At 36.2% G+C, this 25,296-nt stretch overlaps 1 protein-coding gene across 1 annotated transcript in view; it reads left to right on the top strand.

Annotated features, from left to right (window-relative positions):
• Nucleotides 1-11,200: 11,200 nt before the first annotated feature.
• LOC149839643 (Galactose oxidase/kelch repeat superfamily protein) overlaps nucleotides 11,201-25,296 on the top strand; it is a 28,552-nt gene continuing 14,456 nt past the window's right edge. Inside the window, exon 1 of the mRNA XM_090004905.1 lies at nucleotides 11,201-11,248. Within this exon, the coding sequence (XP_089861031.1) occupies nucleotides 11,234-11,248 (15 nt within the window). The 5' untranslated portion in view covers nucleotides 11,201-11,233. The remainder of the gene's footprint in view (nucleotides 11,249-25,296) is intronic.

A 25,296-nucleotide genomic window follows, 5' to 3' on the forward strand; every position in this document is an offset into this window, starting at 1 on the left:
AACGCAGTAATGCTAAATTAGAGATTATGCATATGAATGTTTGCAGATCGTTTACCCCGTGTTATACAGGTGAAAAGTATTTTGTCACCTTTATAGATAACTAATCTTAGTACATGTATCTCTACTTGCTATTTGAAAAATTTGAAGTCTTTCGAGTTTTTAAGAACTTTAACAGAGAGGTAGAAATATTGATCGATGATGTTATAAAGTGGTCAGATCTGATAGATGTGGAGAATACTATGGTCGTTTCATTGAGATATGACAAAAGAGAGGGCCATTTATAATACTTGAGAATTTTTTATTAAATAGTTAAAAAAGATATAGTAGAAATTTTGAAGCATATTTTATGATTTTGAGTATATGGTTACGTTCGTATCAAAATTTCTAAAAAAACAGCCCTCATTTTGTTAAAATCAGAGTTAAAATGAGTTCGAAGCACCCCACCAACAAGTTCTAGGGGACATTTCACTAAAAAGGGTTAACCCTCCAAAAGGGAGTAGACCCCTTGCTTGAAAATGACCCCCGAGGGTCGACCCTCTGTAAAAAGAGTTGACCCCTTTGGTGTTTTGGTGTTTTAGGGCATAAGGGACCATGAGGGTCAACTCCCTGCCCAAAAGAGTCGACCCATGCGATGTTGTGTGGGTCGGTTGGACTATGTGGGTTGGAGTAGATTTGATCCATCTCAACCCATTTGAGTCACCTCACCTTCCCATCAACCATACCCTCCTTTTCCCTTAGCTCCTACCTATTACACCACCCTACCCCTGCCACACTCAAACTTGATTTGCATTCACACCACCGTCGCCCCTTTTCTAGTTTAGTTTTTGCCTATAAAAAGGGGCAGTCGCCCCTCTCTTTCTAGACCCACCTCCTCTTTGCAAAACTCTCTCTCTCTCTATTTGCTCTCTTCTCTGTTAGGAATAGGTAGCCAGAGGTTCGCCCTCCCACTTCCTGTTTCTCTCTGTTTAGAGAACGGTCGAAGATCTCGCAACCACCACTTTCATTTCCTAGTAAAGCTCCATCAAACTTGGAGTTGAAAAATGCATATAATCAAGGTAGGTTTACTTTGACTGAACTTGTATGCATGGGTATAGACTGCATGAACCATAGGCTTTTTCATGTTAGAAAGGTTTTTACAAAGTTTGCATACGATGAACTTTTAAAAAAGAATCGGTTTTTACATTATTAATATTCATGTTTTTAAGAAAATTGATATATGTTTGTTATAAACAAATTGTTTTACATTTCCATTAAAATAAACTGGTATTCATTGCTTAATAAGGTTTTAGAACATTTACGCTAACCGTACATCCGATTACATGGAGTTTCGATGCATACAACTTGGCAAAAATCAAGGTTTTGGAAGTTTGTAACATGCAGGAGCCAACCCCTGCAAACCAAGAAGTCGACCCCTACTGTTTATAGTTTTTGAGGCCCGAGAATCGACCCTCAAAACTGAAGAGTCGACCCTTAGCCCTGGCTTTTCCAAAGTGTTCACTCAGCAGAGTCGACACTTTATTTTCAGATTGTCAACCCCCTATAGAGATAGTCAACCATGTGACTCAAAAAAGTCGACCCTTGAAACCAAGAGTCGACCCTTCTAAGAAGTGTTGACTTAGAAGAGTTGACACACGGGAATTGAGAGTCCACCCTTTCGAGATATATTAAACCCTTAACTCAGCAGAGTCGACCCTATGCTTCAAATAGTCGACCTTGCAGGATGGTGAGTCGACCCTATGATATGTATAACCCCTGTGTTAAAGGTCTGAGAGTTGACCCTCTATTTTAGCAAAGTCAACCCTCGTGTTGGAATGGGTACAAGCCTCTGACAACAAAAGAGTCGACCCTTTAAAGGGATAAATCAACTCTTGTTGTGCCAGAAGGCAGAATCCTTTGTTGTTCAGCAGAGTTGACTTTTACAAAATAAGGAGTTAACTCTTATAGAGAGAAGAGTCAACTCTTACAAAATAAGAGTCGACCCTTGGAGATTTTGAGTCGACCCTTGTTAAAAGAGAGTCGACTCCTAGGCACATGAGTTAGGATTTTTGATATTCTGAACCCGGTTAAAGCTATTACGCTTGGGATTAAAATGAATCACCTCAAAAACAAGTTGAGAGACCTCTTTTGGCTGCAACCTCACATGAAATGCATAGGTAAGTGCCTAATGGTCCAATGAGATACTATTGTTACGTTAAAATGAACATGATAATGTTATATATGTTGGTAGAACTGAAAATGTGATGTTTTGTTGCATGATATTGATATATACAATGCATAAGAGTGGTTATATGCTTTGATCAATATCATGTGAATAAATGATATGTAAATACATCATGTGAAATCATGCTTAAGAATGTTGTTGCTTATATTTAAGCCTGATATTATGGTATGTGTGTCATGCACATGGACTCTGCACCGAAAGGAGGCATGGTTCGAGCTCAGGTAGGCACTCTTGACCGTATATATGGTCAACCAGACTACGATTGTGTTAGTACCCCAAAGTAGTGCTTGATACCTTATAACAGTTTGAAATCATAAGTGCTTAAGCCCGATAGAGGTTATTGTATCTATATAAGATCAATTACTATTTAAAGCATGTATGACAAGAGAGTTAACTAAAGAATATGAACAATTAATTCTCTTATAGCTTACAATGAGAGAGTAAGCGGGTACACGAGGCTTCGTAGGGTTTTTAAGCACGAAAGCTTGCTTCCTCAACCACGAAAATAGGGGATATATACCACTTGTGCTGCAAGGTGGCAGTGAGAAAGTTTCAACTAAAAGTGAATTTTGATATATCAGGTTGCAAGTTTTAGGGTTTTCTTTTTCGTTAAAGTGTCTCTCACCCAAGAAAGGAAAGAATGTACAAAGCCAGGATAATAAGATACAAAGTGATTGAATATACTATCCTGGGTCGAGCCTCTAATCTAGTTTGTAATGTACCAGCATAGTATAAAGAAAGAGAAATAAAAGTATGTTAATCATGTACGAAATTTTGACATGCATCATCTAAGAAAGAAATGTAAATGAAAGAATTGTAAGCTACCCATGTCATGATAGATGCTTTAAGTACTCTGGTAAGGTATGCATATATTATAGAATTGTGTATAATTATCTGATAATATGTTATGCACTCTTGATGAAATATTTTTTGAATACATGTACTATGTTGCATATTTTGTCATTGTATTCCTATGGGGGCCTATTGATATTGACCCCCTACAAACTACTGGAAATAGATAGAATACTAAAGCAGTTGCGGGATGTTGGGGTGGTGTCAAAGAGCCAGTTATTTTTTTATCATGGGAACTAGATTTTATAGTTATCATTTTGAAAAACCGCATTGTAATGCTTTTGGATTTGCAGCATCCAGTTTGGGTCTGCAACATTTTGAATGAAATTGATTTCCATGTTACATTCAGTATAATATTGTTTTGAGTGGAATATAACCCACTTGAGGTTTCAAACCCAAGTCAAAAAGGTTTTCACTGGTTGATCTTTAAAGTAAAAAAAAAAAAGTTTTAAAATTTTACGTATTTTCTCAAGGGTTGGATTTCTTAGGGCATTACACCATTGGCATGGTTTCTAAAGGAAGAAGGTATTGTGTCTCAATACACCATGCTTGGTAGTACCTACCAGAATGGTGTAGCGGAAAGGAGAAATCGTGTGCTTAAGGATATGGTTTGAGCATTGTTAAATCACTCAACCCTTCCTTTGACCTTGTAGGGTGAAGCTCTTAGGATAACAATGCACATATTAAGCAAGGTTTCTACAAAGGTTGTCCAAAATACTCTTTATGAGTTATGGATAGATAAAAAATCTTCTTTGTCATATATTCACACATTGGGATGTCCGACTGAAGCTAAATTATATAACCTACATATAAGAAGCTTTGATCCTAAGACAACGAGTAGATTTTTCATTAGTTATCTAGAAAGATCAAAGTGCTTTAGGTTTTCTTGTCTATCTAATACACCACAAATAATGAAAATAGATAAAATGAGATTTTTTTAACAAAATTCTATTAGGGTAAATGCATCTCAAAGTCTTATATTTGAGGGATTACATGATTTTATTTCTTTACCTGCAAAGGAAAAGGTTGCAATTTTCTTGATCATTGTCCTTTTGATTGATGTTAGAAAAAATCCAGTCAATGACAATCAATCCTAAGTAGAACAAGTTGTTGATGAGGATATACAACAATAACAGGATATAGAGGTTCAAATTGAACCATCAATAGCCACTTGTATGAAGGTCCATGAGGACCAAGAAATCTGTTATTCACCCTGATCACGTGGTGTATTTGTAAGAGCCCAATGATTTAATAGATATTGATAATGGTTCCTTAACTTTTGCAAAAGCCATTGAAAGTAATAAATCGATACATTGGATGAATGCCATGAAAGAAGAGTTTGACTCTATAGCAAAAACCAAGTATGCAATTTTGTACTTCAACCTAATGAAGTCAAACCTATTGGTTCTATGTAGGTCTTTAAGACCAAAATAGACTCTAAAGGGCGAGTAAATAGGTACAAGGCTAGGCTCATTGAAAAATGATTACTCAAATAAAGGACATTGATTATAATGAAACATTTTCTCTCGTCTCAACTAAAGAATCGTTGAGAATAATCATGACCCTTTTAGCCTATTTTGATTTAGAGCTGCATCAAATGGATATGAAAATAACCCTCTTAAATGGGGATATGAAAGAGAAAGTATATATGCAACAACCTTCTGGTTTTAGTGTAGATGAATCAAATAATTTAGTTTGCAAATTAAAATAATTAATTTATAGACTTAAACAAGTCTCTCGCCGGTGGTATAAAAAGTTTTACAAGGTGATTTTAATTTTTGAATTCACTGAAAATATTGTTGGTCAGTGCATATACCTTAAGGCTAGTAAGAGTAAGTTCATATTTTTTATTGTGTATATTGATGATATTCTTCTTGCAACTAATTATATGAGTCTACTACATAAGACAAAAGAATTTCTTTAAACTCATTTTGATACGAAGGATATGGGTGAGGCCGCTTATGTCTTTGATATTGATATCTGTCATTATAGAACTAAGGTTGTACTCAACCTCTCTTAGAGATCCTATATTCTTAAAATTCTTAAAAGATATGGGATGAAGAATTGCTCTTCAGGTTCTACACTCATAGTAAAAAGGGATAAATTAAGCTTAAAGAACTGCCATCATGATGATAATGAAAAGGTTCAGATGGCAAGCGTCCTGTATGCTTTGACGGTTGGGAGTTTGCAATATACGCAAACCTGCACATGACCTGACATCACATTTGCTATTGGGATGTTTGGTAGATATAAGTCTAATATCGGCATTGCACACTTGAAGGTTGCGAATAAGGTTATATGCTATTTGCAAGGAATGAAGGACTATATGTTGACCTATAGAAAGGTAGACCACCTAGAGGCCGTTGGATACTCAGATGCAGATTTAGGAAGATGTCTCGACAGTAAGAAGTCTACTATGAGATACACCTTTCTATTAGCATATGGTGTCGTCTTATGAAAAAGTGAAAAACAGTCTACAACTACAACTCACACCATGAAAGCAAAATTTATTGCTCTATAGGAGAGTTTGTCTCGGGCTATATGGATTAAAAACTTTATTTCGGGTATTGGCATTGTGGACTCTATTCAGAGACTACTAAATATCTTTTGTAATGATGAAGTTGTTGTGCCTTTCTCTAATAACAGCAAGAGCTCCACTTCATGTAGACACATGGAGTTAAAGTACTTTGTTGTTAAAGAAAGAATCGAGAATCATTTAGTATGTATTGATACAATCGACATAAAGAAAATGACGGTAGATTCTTTTATTAAAGGGCTAGCACCGAGATTATATTCCAAACATGTAACGAGGATGAGTTTATTTGATTCCCTGTGACGTATGACAGTACATTATAGTTTTATGTGATCACATTTCTGAAACTAAATTGATTTTATATGTTTTATGCATTGTTTAATTCCGTGTAAAGTGTCTCTCATTTGTAGAGAGGGAATAACAAAATAACAATATTAAAATGACCAAAATGAATGAGTTAGAGACCAACCTGATCACAAAAGTACTCTTAACATGTTAAACACCTAAAATGAATGATATTGCAAGACATAAAAATATGACATCTCATATAGAGATGTTCATCTCCATGACTCGTATAATTCATTCTTGTGATTCAGTATAACATGTGACACAATTGATTCTAGCAAACATTAACCCTTTCTAGGCAATGACCAAGAGGATGGCAGCATGCACGGTTTCCATGCTCAATGTTTGGCAACATTAACTCAAAGATTTGGAAGTTCATGGACAGTTAAAAACCCTAACAGTATGGAAGAGTTTGATCCTCAATCCACATTAACAAAGTAGAGACGTGAGGCACAACAAAACTATAAAAGCAACAGACATTTGAAACTTCTTATGCAATATAGAATAGCAACAGGGATACCACCAACAACATATAAATACAGTTTAGAAGTACTTGTGGAGTTTTACACTGCAGTCATCAACTCAGATGCATGTTCAACGTGATGCCTCTCTGCCCACAAGGGAGGCATCTAAGCCATTGCAGTGGTTTCTCCAAACTAAATAAAAAAATTAAGATGGCAGTGAACTTGAGGAACAGCAGCAAGATGGCATTTTAGATGCATTACCATCCAAGGCCATAGGGTTCCCAAAACAAGGAAAGAGTATCAAGTTGGTAAACTCTTGCCATTCTTAGAGCCCATTTGCTTCATAGAGGGTTCATATCAAACGGGTCTGCACTCTGAACTGCATCTTCTAGGTAGGATTCCTTGTGTATAGAATTTTAATGAAACATAACGTTGTAGGGCATTGATAATTTGACAGTCAAATGTCAAAAAAATCAAGCTGCTGTATTCAGTGAATGAGTCGGACACCTGGGATCCTAACGTTATATAGCCAGACACCAGTGTCCGTCTTTATATATAACTGAACATATTAGGCCCACTTTTTCTGGTTCTGCCCTATAGTTTGAAGTGTTTTATGATAGATCTGAACCGTTAGATGTGTTTAGCATGCTCGATTTAGTAGAAATCGAATCTTGGATCATATTTTTTTGACAAAAAAATGTATTTTTATGAGCCAAGAAAAATTGAATCTTTTTATAGCCTTTGATTTTGGATCACCAGAAAAACCTGTATACAGGTCGGATTCTGGTGATCCAAAAGCCCATTCCTACTAAACAAAACCTATAGATCACACCATGGTGTTAGATGTGAGAAAAAAAAACTACGATTTTGAGGGGGTAGAACGGGAAAGAATGAGAAATATGTTGTTCTAGAAGTATTGAAACTAAGTATGGCACCTGCTTTCTCCATAATAAAAACCAGTTTTGTCTTAAATTGAAACTCAGTTTCACAATTACCAGAAACTGAGTTTTGATTATCAAATTTGGCATGCGGCGGCCATGCCAAATTCTGAGTTTTTACAAACACAATTCAAAATGCCCAAGTTTTCTTCGATCATATCAAGCCTTCTTCGATCGTATCGAGCCTGGTCCAAACCGTCCTACTGCACCCACCATGTTTTCAAGTCAAACCGAAGGCAACTCGAACCCACCTTGGTGTCTTAGGATGATCAGGTCAATAGGTCATGAATGAAGTCTAATTTGGTGATTTCACTCAAATATAGCAATTATCGGTGAATTCCTGCTTGTTAGGACTACACGAGCAAGTGGGATGAGGGTTTTGTATGGGCATGGGGATGAGATGCAGGTGGGTGCAGTCATGCATGTGTGTAGAGTAGCTCTCTTGTATATGCATTTTGTTGGTTCCCTGGCAATAACAAGTTAAAAGCAAAAAAAAAAATTACCTCACAACCTTGGGAATCAATGGCAAAGGATTCTGATGATGCAATAGGATGGATCTGGATCTTATCAAAGTGGATCCATATCCCAGTCCAATCAGTATGATGCATGAGCCACATTATATTGGAGCGAGTCTATGTATTAAACATGAATCGAGGAACAAGGATCTGATTCCAAGTGGCTGAGTTATTAACTAAACTCGGCTTGACAAATTTGTATCTGTACCCATTAAATCAATATGGCCTTGATTCTATATATAGAATAATCCATTAGGCACTTTGAAGCCCTTGATTATTGTCGTTTTGGGTAATTTAGGATTAGGTTTGGGAGACGAGATCAACCTGTCGTGGCTCAGCTTGTGAACTCGTGAGATAGGCTTGGCAAGCCGAACATGAACTACCGGTGTTTGGCTCGGGTCAGCCTGTATAAGCGCGTTAATTAATTTAAATATATTATACATATATTTTATATCATAGAGTTTAGATGGTTGAAGAGCTTCACTTGCAAGCAATGAGTTTAGAGTTCAAATCCTATTGCTTTGAAACAATTATTTATTTTCTAAATGAGCCTGTTTGAGCTTGGTTCAGTAAGTTCAGAGTCTAAATTCTGTTATTTTCAACTAAAAAAAAAGACGTAAGTTTTTAACCGAGCTATGTAGAGAGAGAGAGAGAGAGAGAGAGAGAGAGAGAGAGAGAGAGAGAGAGAGAGAGATTTTACTCTTTTAGACCCATCTTTGAATTCAAACATTACAAGGAATATCTGTCCAAACTTTCAAAGTTTGCAATTAGTCTACATTGTTCCTATGAAAATTAATCTTGTACCAACCCTCTGAACTATGGGTAATTGTGTACAGTAATTAGGGATGGCAGTGGACCGGGGGAAAGCGGGGCCCCGCCCCGCCTCACCCCGTTTGGACCGGGGATGAAGGGTATGAAACGGGGATGGAGGCAGGGACGAAGGTTAAAATCCATCCCCGTCCGGGGATGGAGGCGGGGATGGACGTGCACTTTTCCCCGCCCCGCCTCATCCCCGCCCCAACCACTTTTCCCCGCAATATCCCCGACCCGCCCCGCCTCATCCCCATTTGAACCGGGGATGGAGGACATGAAACAGGGATGAAGGCGGGGGTGGAGGATAAAATCCATCCCGGCCGGGGATGGAGGCGGGGGTGGAGGATAAAATCTTGAGGCGGGGCAGGGGTGGAGACCTTGTCCCCCGCCCCGCCCCACTCCACTGCCATCCCTAACAGTAATGATAGTGTTTCTTCGCAATCATAGTCACAAGTCTCTTGGGAAAAGCTCGGGAGGGAAAATCTTGCGATATTTAAAAAAAAAATGAGCTTTTGAAAAAAGATGGCGCGACAAAATGCCTTTTATGAAACGAGTTTTTGAACAAATGGTGCACCACTATGCCTTTTATGACCTTAAGATATAGCCATATGCTCGCTAGGGCCACCATATTTGGGCTCTTTTATGAAGGCCCAAGTTTGTTCGAATTTGAAATGAGAATTCCACATGGTATTCAACTAAATGTTCAGGCTTTTCTTCAAGCACTGAAATCAACTTGCTTAGCCAACTGTTTAGGGGTGCCAAAGCTAGTGGAGATGGAACTAAGGCTCTGTTTAGAAACTGGTAGTCCAAGGGAGTTTATGCATTTGTAAAAGTGGTAGCTGCCAAATCCACACTTTTAGTGTAAATATGAATGGGAGGCAGACCCACTTCCTCTCCCAAATGCATAAATTCACATCCCAACTACCATTTTCCAAACATCCACCACCAAAGTAGTTTGACCATGTATCTACAAGATGCATAAACTCCCATTCTCAGCTGCCAATGTCAGTTTGATTGGGCCTCTACCTTGCTGGAGACCACAACCTCATTTGAACAGCACATAGCTTGGCCTCCCAAACCCTAATCCATGGGACTAAGCCACTAGCCATTATCTTGAGGCAGATTTGGTGGTTTCTACCAAAGCAACAATAAAAATGGGGTGAGATGTGGCCACACACTGTGGAAACCCACTAAAGTTGACTGATTATTAGTCCGGTTACTCAATTGCCCTAAAGAGCCAACACACAAGCAGTAATTTTATGCACTCTGTGTAGAAGGATGCCAATACACTAACAACTTTACAATTTCTGGAGACATTGATGGTAGAAATTAGGCACCAATTTGAAGGGTGACACTCTCGACCAATAAGGTACTGTTTGAAAGCCGGTGGTGGTGGTGGTGGTGGTGGTGGGGGATATAAGAAGGGTGATGTGTAGGAATCTGCATTCATCTCCCTCTCCCATTTTAAATCTGAATGGTGGAAGGACCGTATTGTTGGGCTCACTTTTGACACGCAGGCATCACTCTGGAGCCTATGTCGTGTGTGAAATCATCCATGGGCTTTCCTCTCGCTTCTTGATTCATGCTCTTGATCTCTCTCAGGGAACCGTGTAGAAAGTTGTACGGTGGACCCTTGCTTTGCAAAACGCTTCTGTATTGCCAAGAGAATCTCCAAGCTATGGTGATCCCTATAACAGATGGACCTAGCAGAACGCTTTGCGTGGAGAATGTGAACATTTCTTTGCACAAGAAGAACAGTGTGTCTGGGATGGTTATGTCTAGGAGTGTCAACGGGTCGGGTTTGGTTCTAACCCAGGTGGAACCAGACTTGGATCAGATTTTCGAGAATGGTAGAACCTGAGTTTAATCAGGTCTACTATAAGAAAACCATACTTGGACCCGAAAAAACCTAGATGAACCAAACCCGAATCATACCCAGTAAATTCATATTTTTTATCATTTTACATTGAAAATTTGTGAGTTTTAATCAAAACTCGAGTCAGGTCCGTGTCTGGTATAAAATTTCACAAATTATACCTGGGTCCATGTATTAATCGAACTTTGGAGTCCGAACCCGGGTCTTGCTATTTATCACCATACCTGGACCCTACAGGGTTTGGTTCTGGTAGGGTCCGAGTAAACCAAGCCCGTTGACAATCCCTGCATATCGATGAGAAAGGCTTGGCTGGGGCGACATGCTTACATACGTGCCATGGCCCCACACCAGTTAAAGTGGGAGCCGGCTTTGCTATAAGCAAATACATAACAGGCTTAGGACCAGGTTGAATTTGGTGAACAAGCTTTATGAAGGTGATAGGGATGCAAAAAAGCTCCAATTTGGGTTGGACTAGACCAGGGGCGGAGCCACGTTACGTTACAACACATGGGGGCCGACGTTCCCCAGTTCTCCCCTCACCCGGAGTATGTCCTAATCTCTCTCTCTCTCTCTCTCTCTCTCTGACCCTCCGCCCTCCCTGCGAGGCTGCACTGCGACCCCACCTGTGGTCCCCTCTGCCCTCCCTGCGAGATCGAGACTCCATTCCCTCTGACCAATGCTCTTCACACAGGTCCTCTCTCTCTCTCTCCCCCCTAAAACAATAGCGCTCGTCCACATCACTCCTCTGGGCCTCCGGCCACTCGCCGTCTGGCGACAGCCTCCGGTGAACGCCGTGAAGCATGCACCCTTCCCCCTCTCTGTTTAGGAGGGGTCAGGCCATCAGGCGCGCCACCTACGCCCTGCGTCAGGCCGCCTCTATAACATTGCGGCACACCACTGCATTTCTCTTCTTCTTCTTTCCAAATTTCTTTTTCAAATTATTCCTTGAATAGGGTTCTGATTTTAAGGGTTTTATTTTATTCAATTAGCAGATTATGATGTTTGTTATGATTTAGTTTTTTTATTTAGTCTATTATCTAAATAACATGAATGTTTAATTAGTTTTTTTGTGTATTTTTTTGAATTTGCATTAGGCATGTAATGAATGCCTGATTTTGATTAGAATATTAAGGTTTTTTTTTTTCAATTAGTATAATCTATGAATCTTTTAAGATTTAGGGTATTGATGTAGATTTTTCAAATGACATAAATGTTTAATTAGGGTTTTATTTTTTTTATATTTTTTGTTATCATAATGTATGCTAATAGCATGAACGTTTTGATTCTATAGGTTTTATTTATTTTTCTTCAATTAGTATAATGCATGATGTTTGTTAGGGTTTAGGTTTTTTATTTAGTTTATTTTTTAAATAAAATGAATGTTTAATTAGGGTTTTATGGTTTTTGTGTATTTTTTAAATTAGCATGAGGCAAGTAATGGATGCTTGATTTTGGTTAGACAATTAGTTTTTTTTTTTAATTTGCATAAATTTATGAATGTTTTTAGGAATTAAGGTATTGATTTGGACTTTTCCAAATGACATAAATGTTTAATTAAGGGTTTAACTTTTTTATTGTGTTATTTTTTAGGAATTATCTGATAATAGAATGAATGTTTTGATTTTAGGGGTTTTATTTGCGTTTTTTAGCATAATGTATGATGCTTGTTAGGGTTTTTGTTTTTTTATTTAGTTTATTTTTTTACATAGCATAAATGTTTAATTAGGGTTTTGAAGGTTATATATATATTTTAATTAGCATTAGGCATGTAATAAATGCTTGATTTTAGTTAGAATATTAGTTTTTTTTAATGAACATAAATCCATGAATTTTTTAGATATTAGGGTATTGATTTGCATTTTTCCAAATGATGCCAATGTTTCATTACATTTTTTGAGTTTTTTGTGATATTTTTTATATATCATTAAGCATGATTCCATCAATGAATGCTTGATTTTGGTGATTACTTATCTAACCCCTAAATCTTTGATTTTTGTTAGAATTTAAGTTTTTTATTTGATTTTTAAATGCCATAAATATTTAATTAGGCAATTTTGTCCTTTTTTTTTCAGTCAACATTAAACATGATTCCATGAATGCATTCTTGGATTTGGTTAGAATTTTAGAGGTGTTATGCTTCTTTTTCAATTAACATATCTATGAATCATGCTGTTAGAATTTAGGGTTTTGATTTGTATTTTTCCTATGGATTTGTACCCACACTAGTTTAGATTCTTGGCTCTTCCCTTGCTAGCAGCCTTACATTGACGACATTTGTTATAAATATTTTGACCAATGTTGTGAATAGCGTTGAGGCATAGCGAGATGTAAGACCCGCTCATGAAGCGAGGCATAAGGCATAAGCTTCTCAAAAATATTAAAAAATTGGTTAATTAATTAATTAATTGGTCAAATTTTTAATAAAAAAAATATTACATTAATTAATTGGGCAGACGAAGAAGAAGAAGACAAAAGGAGGAGGAGAGAGAACTAAAGAAGGAGAAGAAGAATAACAAAAGAAGAAGAAAAAGAAGGAGAAGGAGAAGAAGATTGACAGAAGAAGAAGGATAAGGAGAAGGAGAAGAACAAAAGAAGAATATCGGCAGAGAAAGAAGAAGAAGAAGAAGAAGAGGAAAGAGGAGAAGGAGAAAAACAGAAGAAGAGACAAAGGAGGGAGAGAGAGAGAGTGGAGGAGGAGAACAAAAGAAGGAGAAGAAGAAGCAAAGGAAGAAAAAGGAGGAAGAGGAGTTGAATAAGAACACACACACACACACACACACACACAGAGAGAGAGAGAGAGAGAGAGAGAGAGAGAGAGAGAGAGAGAGAGAGAGAGAGAGAGAGAGAGAGAGAGAGAGAGAGAGAGAGAGAGATTCTTCTTCTTGCTCTGCCGAGAGAGAGAGGGAGTCCCTTATCGGGCCTCCTCTTTTTCTTTTAAAGAGGAAAAAATGAGGCGTACGCCTCATGGCCCATGAGGCCCACACCTTATAGTGCCTTGCGCTTTATTAGTGCGCCTTGAGGCACGCTTTTCACTACACTGGTTTTGACTATATAGGTCCTTGTCATTCATCAAAATGCATTCAAGCACATGTTTGCATCGAATGAGTGGAACCCTTTTCAGCTTGCATATAATAGGATTGGGGTTGAGATAGTGGAGACAATCTTCTCTTCAAAATTTTGGCAAGGGACTTTGCCACTTGTAAAAGTGGACCATGATGAGAGACCAGCTATGCTCTATTTGTGTGATGATATAGATGAGGTAAATGAATAAATTAGAGACAACTTTGATGTCAAACACAATATTATGAGCCAATTTGGCTCATTTAAAAGAGATGGACTGACCAACTTCATCAAGATGTTCATGCTATTGCCTATTATTTGAACCCTGCTATCAAATTTTCCCCTACATATATAGAGAATAGAAAAGTGAAAGGCATCCTGAATACCATTGAAGCCCTAAATTCAAATGAAGAGGTACATCAAACTATTCATTTATAGTTAGATGTTTATACTCAAAACCATGGGGATTTATAAAAAATGCAATCCATTTGCATAGCTTGTTATAGCTAAGTATGCATTTGCATCCATTATTATTATATTAAGTTGCACTTTTTGTATTGTAGGCCTCACTCTTATAAATTATAAGCTGGTGTTTTTTTTTTCTTTTTTCTTTTTTGGTTTATATCAATGGTGGAGTAGGTTTAGTAGAAATGATCCCATGTTGTTTACGTTTGCTCAACATATATTATGGTGAATGTATAGACTGATGTGAGAGAAATTATTCTTTTTTTTTAATCACATATACACAAAGAAAAGAAACAGATTGGATGATTGAATGATCTTGCCTTTATCGCCTATAACATGAGATTGAAGCAAAGGTAGCATTAAGGTATATGTTATTAAATTTATAGTTTTTGTATTGATCTATATCACATTATAATTGTATTATTTGAATTTTATAAAAAAATACAAAAAAATTGAGTAGATGCCATAAGAGCTGCTATAACTCGATTAACATTATTAACATTTAATATTGGATAGGTGAAACAAGAGCTAGGTCCTTAACAATGATCCAGATTAGGGGTATCTGGAGGTTGAACATGAGGAGGAAGGAAATGATTCTGCTGGGATTGGACTAAATGAGGAGGAAAGAAATGACTCAGAAGAAGTTTTTTCTTTTGTTGTCATTTTCATCATGATCGACAAATTTACGCAGATTAAAATTTTTCTTCTCTTTTTTAATTTGATTGACTAGTGTAATGTTGAATTATTGATGTATTTAGAGTTTTGACTCTAAATTTTAGACTTGACGATGATTTGATGTGTCTCTCAATAGTAAATAATTTATTTTCTTAGTTGTTACATGTTTAACCTGTTCTAATAGTGCATATCTATGTTTATTTGGTGTTAAACTGTTAATGATTGAATTGTTATCAGATTCCATTATTTTTTCTCAAATTTCCTATTTTTGAAATTTTTTGAATAATTTGTTTTTTTTTTGTTTTTTTTAAATAGAGGTTTAAGTTTTAACCAAATCTCATGATACAATATGATTTGGTATGATACACCCATATCATTGGTCCTTGTAGGTTCCGATGTGCTTTTTACAATATGGGTAAAACTTCATCTTTTATTGCTATGAACAGTTTAATTAGTTGTGTCTTCATATCTTAGCTGAATTAAGGAGGAATGATAGTGAAATTGTAAGGTTAGGAAAGGTAAACATGGAGCACAAATTATTAATGGAATTGAAGAAAAGGCCAATCACCATGTTTGAAAGTTATGTTGTCGCATTTCTCATTTACTATATTGGTGGCAACATAATAAATTAGTTTTCAAGGGGAGGCTTATGCCTTGTTCACATATATAGAGGCTGATGCTTCTTTAGGCTGAAGCCTTCTCAAAGCTTTTCTTTAAGAGTTGTATACTACTAAAAAAAAATATTTGCTTACTTGATGATTAAGGCCTTTGAAAAACTTTGGACACTTATTACATGTTTTCATATTTTTAGACAATGCAATATCTGTGTCACATGGATATTGGTATGGGTGCATTGGCAGAACACCATACGGCTAGTATGCCATGCTTTTCCAATAAAAGGGTGCAAGAATATATATATATATATATATATATATATATATATATATATATATATATATATATATATATATATATATATATATATATATATATATATATATAGAGAGAGAGAGAGAGAGAGAGAGAGAGAGAGAGACTTTTGTGGTTCTAAACCATGATACCACATGATGGCACCCACTCTTGTTCACATATATCTAGCCACCAAATGTTGAATCTATCTGTACAGATATGTTCAACATGATCTGTCCATGTTAGTCAGTTTAATCATCTTCAATACATCATAGGATTCAATTTTCAAGATGATAGAAAATCAATGGCTCACAATTCATGAAAATGAGGATGGTTTATAAATGGCCCAAAACATCATTGTGGAATCAATTTTAACACATGAAAATAGTACATTGATCATGCGGACAAGACCATAAGTTAGAATTTTATTTTAGAGATCAGATCTATGTAAATCAAGAGCATACGACCATAAGTTATGGTGGTTAAATACTACAATGCAAGCACTAATATATATATATATATATAAATATATATAAATATATATATATATATATATAAATATATATATATACACACAAGCCTCATTTCATTTACAACTTTAGTGAGGATGTCTACAAATGGGAGTTGTGAACACACATAATGAACTTTAAATTGTTTGGTCTCAATCTTTTCCCAGATAAAGTGACAGCCCATTTCTGTATGTTTGGTTCTTTCATGATGAGTTGGACCTGATGCTATTTGTATTTCAACTTTGTTATCGTAGAATAGAGGAATAGACACCTTATCCTGTGTATTGGCTTTGAAACTAATGATTTCAGCCACGTGCTAGAACTCTATACTCTGCCTTTGCACTGGATCTAGCTGCTATAGTATGCTTTTTGCTCTTTCATGACACTAGATTCCCTCCAATCAATGCATAATACCCAGAAGTTGACCACCTCTTCTCAATTGCTCCAGCTAGTCTGCATCTACATACAATTTGCATATAAAAGAACCTTTCTTGGACTATGCTTCAAGTATCTCAAAATCGGTACCTAACATTCATATGGGTCAGACTAGGAGCATGCATAAATCTATTTAATACACTCTCAACATATTCTATGTTTGGTAATGGTAAGATATATCAGCTTCCCAACCAATCTTTGATATCTTTCGTTATTCTCCAATTCTTTGTTCTTATTGTGGCCCAATCTATGGTTCACCTCAATGGGAGTGTGTGGATCTTTGTACCCAAATATTCCTGTTTCGTTTAATAGTCCAACACATTCTTTCGGAGAAAAGGATATGTTCTCTTGATCTTAGAACTTCAATACCCAAGAAGTAATTGAAGGACCCAAGGTCTTTGATGTCAAAGACTTCTTAAATATGACTTCATGTCTCTAATTCCTTCATCATCATCCCTTGTAACCACTATATTATCCACATAAACAATCAAGACAGATATTTTATCACCTCCCTTCATGAAGGGTGTATGATCGCTTGTACTTCTATATCTAAATTGAGTGATGCTTGTGCTAAACCTCTCTAACAATGCCCTTGGATACTGTTTGAGCACATATATCTTTTCTTTCACAAACAAATTAAAGCCATGTGGAAAACCATGTATATATCCTCATTTAAATTGCCTTGCAAGAATGCATTCTTTACATTTAATTGGTGCAAATTCAGTTCCTTGTAAAGTACTAATAAGCACTCTTATAGAGGTCAACTTGGCATTTGAATAAAAAGTCTCTGGATAATTGATTCCACAAGATTGGCTATGTCCCTTTGCAACCAATTTAACTTTATAGCTTTTGATAGTCTACCCTAAACTTAAGAGCGTAAACCCACTTGTACCCTGAAGGTTTTTTACCTTTTGGTAAGCTAGTCACCTCCAAGTTTGACTCTTCTCTAATGCAGCCAACTGTTGTGTCATAGCCTCTTTCCACACTAGGTGTGCCAAGGCTTCCTCTGTACTTAGATAGAATTTGACTCAGAGTTGGCTATGAAGGCTTGAAAGGCTTGAGAGGTGGAGATGTAGATGTATTGGATCTATTACCTTTCTTAAGGGCAATCAGCAAGTCGATGTTTACTTGAGTATCCAACGCATTCTCAATGATTTTTTTTATCAGTGGAGCTTGAACCGGATTATGAAGAAGTTCCTCCGGTTGTGGTTGTGAGAAGATCGAGCATTATAACATTTTGTTCGATTCTAATGCAAGTGTTGTCTTCCACAACTTCTTTAACTTCTGGACATTCTTGGTCACTCTCACTATGGATCATAGGATCTAGTTTCAATGCCTACTTCTTGAGTCTCCTCCAAAATCAAATAATAGGGTCTACTCTCAAGTCTCAAAAAATGTCATATCCATTGATATGTATATGTTTTCGTTGACTGAATTATAACATTTATACCCTTTTGAGTAAGAGAATATCCTAGGAAAATACACTTGAAAACCTTGGCGTACAGCTTGGAATTTCTTAATTATACACACCCAAAGATTCTAGAGCAACATGGAATTTCTTAAATATAGGATCTACAATTTCTAGAATTTCTAGAATTTCTAGAAGAGCTTTACCCCCTAGGGCATCACTAGACATCCTATTGATCAAATAAGCAACTGTTAGAGGTGCATCTCCCCAATATTTTTTAGGGATATTTCACCCTAACAGTAAGGTATATGCCACTTCTAATAGATATCCATTCTTTGTTCCTACCACTCCATTCTGTTGAGAGATGTTAGGATGTGTTGTTTGAGGTTCAATACATTATTTCCTTAATTTGTAGGAGGCAAATTCTTCACCATCATCTGAATCTGTGTTGTCAAAAGCACCGAGTAGGCACCTTGTTGACCTAGATGTGGGAAAAACGCATAGGCCTAAGATTTCCTAGGTGGTACCTTAAAAGGTACCAATTTTTCCGACTAGGGATGCCAACCCTGTGACTAAGTTGCTCTCCCCTAGGCACGAGGATAGTTTAGTCCGCCATTTTGTATATATATATTTTAATTTGTACGAAATTCAGTGGAGTGGGTTAAAAGCCCCAGCCCCCTTCTTTTTACCTTTTTACTCTCTCTCTCTCTCCCCTCTTCTTCTCCCTCTTCACTTGCTTCTACTTCTTCTCTCCTCTTCTTCTTCCCCTTTGCGCCCCTCCTCCCTCTTCTTCTTGTTAGTGAGAGAGAGAATATATATGTATATACGTTGCTTTCATTCTATGATTTGTATTTGTAGATATAATTATATAGATTTTTCTTGTGAAAGGCTAAAATCATGCTTAGTTGTATATTTCTGTAAATTCATGAATATATATATATATATATATATATATGCGTGTGTGTGTGTGTGTAAATGTTACTGTGTTTCTGTCACGGCTGAAAGTGTGATCTTTATATATATATATATATATATATAAAATCATTTCACCGATATATTGAAAAGATCACTATATTATCGGCTATTTTAAGGTAGCCGATAATATCGGGAATATATCGTGATATTTTCAATATATTGGCAAATTATATTTCTTGCGGTAATGTTGCAATAAATATCACTATAGAAAGTTAAGGAAGGAGGGAAGGAATGAAATGAAAGAAGGAAAGGAAAAGAAGAAAGGGAAGAAAGGAAGGAAATGAAAGAAGGAAAGGAAAGGAAGGAAGGAAAGGAAAAGAAGGAAGAGAAGAAATGAAGAAGGGAAGGAAAGAAGGAAAGGAATTGAAGAAAGGGAAGAAAGGAAGAGAAGAAAGGTAAGGAAGGGAGGGGAAGAAGGAAAGGAAAGGGAAGGGAAGGAACGAAGGAAGGAAAGGAAAAGAAGAAAGGGAAGGAAAGGAAAGAAGAAAGAGAAGAAAGGAAGGAAGGGAGGGAAGAAAGAAAGGAAAGGAAAAGAAGGAAGGAAGGAAAGGAGAAAAAGAAAGGAAAGGAAGGGAAGAATGACTGTTTCTTTCATTTTTCTATTTTCTATATTTTCACTTATTTTTTGAATTTTTATTCAATTTTTTATATATTGCCGAGATATTCCCGAGATTTATCAACTTTTGAAAATCTCTCCGAAATATTACCTTTAACGATATTGGTTACTACGATATATATATATATATAATTATAATTATATGAATATTCTGGTTATGTATTGCGTGGAAGCATGTGTAATTGTGTACTTACGTAATGAAAACATTTTATTTCTAAAAGAATTAAACATACATATATGTGTGTTAAGACTTTAATTTGTGTTCAAATTATTTAACTTTTATTCATATTGACAGTTGTGTGGTTTGTTTATTCAATTGTTAATTTTTTGGAGTAGGTTATGCAACAATTCATTTTCTTAGTAAGAGAGCTAACAAAAAGAAAAATTATAAGGAAAGAGGGAACTTGAAGAGTTGAGGACAAAGTAAACAAAGAAGTCTTCACACTACTCCTTCCCAATAGAAGGGTAATGGAGTTTTGGGAGAATCGGAAATATAATTAACAAACATAGCTCTTCTTCCCACCATGTGGTCTATGGCTCCTGAGTCAAATCCTTAAGTGAAGAGTTAGGAGATAATGAATTTTGGAAATCTAACTTTGAACCTGCTGATTACTGTATTGGAGTGGGTAGAAGTTCTTCGATTTTGCTTTGCGTGTCTGAATCAAGCAGTGAGTCGTGGCACAAAAAAAAAAGGGAATTCAGATTTTTGTACTCTGGTTTATAATCAGACTTTGTGTGTTTTGTCAAATTCGAAAATCATTCATTTCTTCTATGGTTCTGTCTACGTTTATTTTGGTACGGTAGGCATGTCCATTTAAAATCTGAAATGATCAGTGGGAATTATAATCTGGTTTGGTAAAAAAAAATTTGCCTATATAATCAAGGTGTGTTTGTTTCTGGCCCTGCGTTGATACTCATTGCCATGATCCAAGTTGCTTTGTTTTTTTTTGAATGATGATTAAATTCGTGTTTTGGTTTGTAGTATGATTGATCTATGTGATCTGTTGTGGATATTTTTTGGAACCCTTACGTTTTCTGAACAGATGTAATTTGCTTGGAGACATACGATTTGCATGAATGCTTTGAAAATGATATGTAGAGGGGAATTTGGGATAGGTAACAGTAGGGTTCTTGTTCACTGTTTTCAATTGATATGCATTTGACTAGATTCCTGGCTCTGTTGGTATTTCTCGCCGAAGTTAAAAAAAAAAATTGGTATAATTAATTGTGGTGGACAGTTCGATCTCTGACAAGTAACGAAATAGTTTTGATAGTGCCTGTTATAACTTCAGTCCTGATGAGTAGCTCCGTCTCACTTTGGCCTAAAGTCTAGGAGAAATTATCAGCAAAGCTCACCAAAAATCCAAGAGATGCACACCACGTAGAGAATCCAGTTTTTTTTTTCAGTACAACTTTCAGTAACTGGAAAACTGAGATTTTAAAATCTATGGAAGTACAAAATCTGCAGTTGTAAATTCTGGTTCTGCATCTAATCAACCCTTATTGAACTACTAGTTCCAAGTTCTGCTATACATTCATTAATGATTAACCTGGCATAGTAAGGGAAATATAATTGTTCTGACTAAAAGATCCCATCTAATTGCCTGCAGTTGATTCATGTATGATGTAAAGAGAGACTGTTTACTGAAACTGTTTATTTGCATGAACTCAGATTATAAAAATTTCTTTTCAAGTTGTCATGAATTGGTCCATTGTAGATTCAAGATGAACAATAAAGCGTGATAGTTGTAGGAATCAGTTATTGCACAAGAAGAAATTGTCTGTTTTGACTACTCATTATAGAAAAAAAAACATCTTTATCATGCAACTGGGCTCTTCATTTGTGAAACATATTCAGAGATGAACATGTTTATCTTAGCCATGTTCCGGGCTTAGTCAAGACCATATGCAAGCCAATTCTCCTGTTGTTTTATGTATCATTTTTATTTTCATAGTATAGTGTAAAGTGCTTTGGGAAGGTATCCCGAATATAGGTTTATTATGAAAATCCTTGAATTTGCATATTTGATCTATGCACTAGTTTCTGAAAATTATTCAATTGGGTATAAACTTTTTAACACAAAGGACCGACTCTATGTGCCCTGCTCATATAAGGTATTAGGTCCAGGATTGGTAATAATAAAATGGTGCCTGATAAAAGGGATATCGGTATGAAACCTTATACTCAATCCTTTGTGATTTACTTGGAAAGGTAACTTACCCAAAATTTTCAATTGGAGAACACATAACCGAACTTGCGGGTTGGTTGATGCTGGCACCTAAGTTGCCCAGCTAGGAAATTTGGGGGTTCAACATTGGCACCTTGAGTTTATAAGGTTAATATACAAGTCAATATAAATTTTATATTTTTGTCTGGTTTAAAGGTACCGGGGCATTCGTGCTTGACGGTTTAAAGGTACCGAAGCACTCTGGGTGGGTTTGCATAATTAAATGGATAAAGTTTGGTTAATCTACCTTTTGAAGGTATGAATGGTTTGGGGGCCTACTACTCTGATAGTAAGAATCAAATTTTGAGGAACCCAAGTGTCTTTGAGCGATTGGGTTCGGTTCAGGGAAAACCTGGACACATCGGAAAATATAAATTAATAAGAGGAGCAACCCACTCAGATTCGGGCTTACTTTGGAGAAGGTAGGTGGTACACAACTCCGAGGACATGTGTTTCTTGCTTCGAGTGACAATGGCTTGTTGGTCCCCAGTTCTCTGAGTTAGGGGACCCAGACTACCAATTTTGTCCTAGGTGGTAGCTTCAAGTTAGGGATGCATCCTATTGTCTTGGGCTTTTGGGAGGTTCTCTCGGTCATTCAACCGCTCCCTTAGGATTTCAGTTTCAGTTAGAACATTCAGGTTAATAAAACATCAATGCATAATAAACCCTCGAGTGTTATCTTCTGTTACGGTTGCCTTGACCCGCGTGTACCTGCGGGATAATTCAAGAGAAACATTAAATTGAGTATCTTGTGTATATCAGTTAGACAAAGGATTGTAAGCCTTGCACTTTCACATGTTATTAGTTTTTAGTTAAAAAAGCATGAGTTGAATTATTTAAGCCTGTTATTAGTTATTTGCAACATGTGATTAGTTAATAGAGCATGAATTGAAATTGTTAACTTGTAATTAGATAATTGAGCAGGTAATTAAGTATTTAAACTAATGTTTACCTATCTCATTAGATGTTAATTCATGTTATGTTTTTGTGAGTTAGAATAGTGATATGCAATACATTATTTTCATATTACTTGTTCTTTTTTATGCCATGTTTATTATCATGCTTCACTGTCTATAATTAATCAAACACATTGCATACTTGTTACATAGTACATCTGTAAGATCATAGTATTCTCCTACGCAGACTGGTTGTAGTTTGACACAAATTATTTTATTATTTTTCAACAGAAGAGTAAAAGATCAAGAGCGGTTGCGGGATGGTGTACGGACCTAGATATATGATCTATTGTGTTTTCGAGTTGTTAAAAGTTAATTTGGCTATTTTTAATTATGTCATTCAGCAACTCTGACCTTATGTTTAAACTTTTTATTAGAAATGAATTGAATGGTAATTGCTTTGAGGATTTCTATGATGCGCCTGAAATACTTAGCTTGTTTAAATTTTGAATATTTCTGCTGCCTTAAAAAAAAATTCGGTTGAATTTCGGGGCGTGACTAGACCTTTGCACCAGTGACTCACATGACTACTAAATTTTGAATATTTCTGCAGTCATGGGATGGGACTTGTGGCATATGGATGTCAAAAATGCTTTTTTGAACGGGGACTTGGAGGATGAAGTATATATGGAGTTACCTCAAGGGGTGGTTGATGAAGAGGGTAGAGTATGTAGATTGAAGATGGTTTTGTATGGGCTAAAACATGCCCCAAGGGATTGGTTTGAAAAATTCAATGCAACAGTGGTGAGCTTGAGATTTAGACAAAGTTATCATGAACATGCTTTGTTTGTGACATCTTTTGATAGGGGTCAGTGTCTTATTTTGCTTTATGTAGATGATACGTTTATTGTTGGAGAGGACAGTGCAATGATTGCCAAAGTGAAGGCACAACTAGCCCAAATTTTTGAAATGAAAGACTTGGGAAAGTTGAAATATTTCCTAGGTCTTGAAGTTGCATGCTCCAAGCGAGGATATCTATTGACTCATCATAAATATGCATCAGATTTGATTAGTAAAACAATACTTGCAGATGATTAGAAAAAAGTGGACACTCCTATTGAGGCCAACAACAAATTAAAGCACATTGATGGTGATCTTATGGTTTATAGGCAACTGATTGGGAGTTTGATTTATTTGACTCTCTCTCGACCAGACATTACCTTTGCAGTTCACATGGTAAGTCAGTTCATGAGTGCCCCTAGGCCATGCCACTTGGCAGCAATCCTGAGGATTATCAGATACATTAGGGATACTATGCATTATGTCTTGTTCTTTTCTGCTACATCATCATTGGAGTTGAAAACTTAGTGTGGTGCAGTTTTTTTGTGGAGCTTCTCAGAATAGGCATTTCACCTATGGATTTTGTGTTTTCCTAAGTGAATGTTTGATATCATGGAAAAGCAAGAAACAACAAAGGATTGCCCTATCCACTACTGAAGCATAATACCGTGCTAGGGCTCAAATGATTGCAGATGTTATTTGGTAGAGGTGGCTGTTGCACGATATGGGAGTGAACATAGCAACTGCAACTACCTTGCATGGTGGCAATCAAACTGCTATTCATATTGCCAAAAATCCAGAATTTCATGAGGACTAAGCATAGTGAGATAGATTATCACTTTACGCTTTTGGCATATCAAGATGGGATCATTTCTCTGGCTTATGTTGGGACTCAGAGTCAGATTGCTGATTGTTTTACAAAAACTTGCCTTTTGAATTTTTTCCAACCATTCCTTTTCAAGCTTGGGTTGATTGTGTTTTGGTCACCTCAAGATTGAGGGGGAGTGTTGAGGAAATGCCATAGTTTAGTTATGTGTAATACCCTCCTTTATGTATCACTTTGTACATACAATGCATGTATAAGGGTATTACCGTAAACTGGATTATACCCCACTACACATTTTTAGTTTGTCCAGTAGTGGGCTTTAGGGGGTTGACACTCCCTTTTATTTTTTTGTAGTAACCCTAATAGAATAATATGGCATGCTATCTTCATCTTCCTATTTTCATCTCTTCTTCTTGCAATCTTCCATGAAGTTTTGATCTTTTATATAAAATACAATACATACATTATGTGTTGATTGTTACTTTTAAAATTGTTGTGAGATATATGTTTTATCTTTTATTTAGATTTAACAAGCCTAAACCAAAATGCTCTTCTACAATTCTTGTTAATTTAATAAAATTCAAAATCATGGTGGTGACAACAAAAGCATGCCACTATCAAGATATTTACTATAAAAGGAAAGGTTTAACATGGAAAAGCACACTTACATTGATGCAATGTAGACTATTATCTTTTTGAGAAACATTGCATTGTCAAAATAATACCTTCTCTCTCTCTATATATCTATCTATATATATCGAGAGGGAGAGATGTCATGATAAATGTTTTGAGAAAGTCTTTATTTAGGTACACCTTTTAACCTTTTAAAATGTATGTTTACTACTTGATAACTCGCATGACAAAAAACCAGATAACTCGTGAAACACGCCATAAGAA

This window comes from Nuphar pumila, chromosome 4 (genome assembly GCF_984573655.1).
Source record: "Nuphar pumila chromosome 4, dmNupPumi1.hap1.1, whole genome shotgun sequence".
In the NCBI taxonomy this organism is placed as follows: Eukaryota; Viridiplantae; Streptophyta; class Magnoliopsida; order Nymphaeales; family Nymphaeaceae; genus Nuphar; species Nuphar pumila.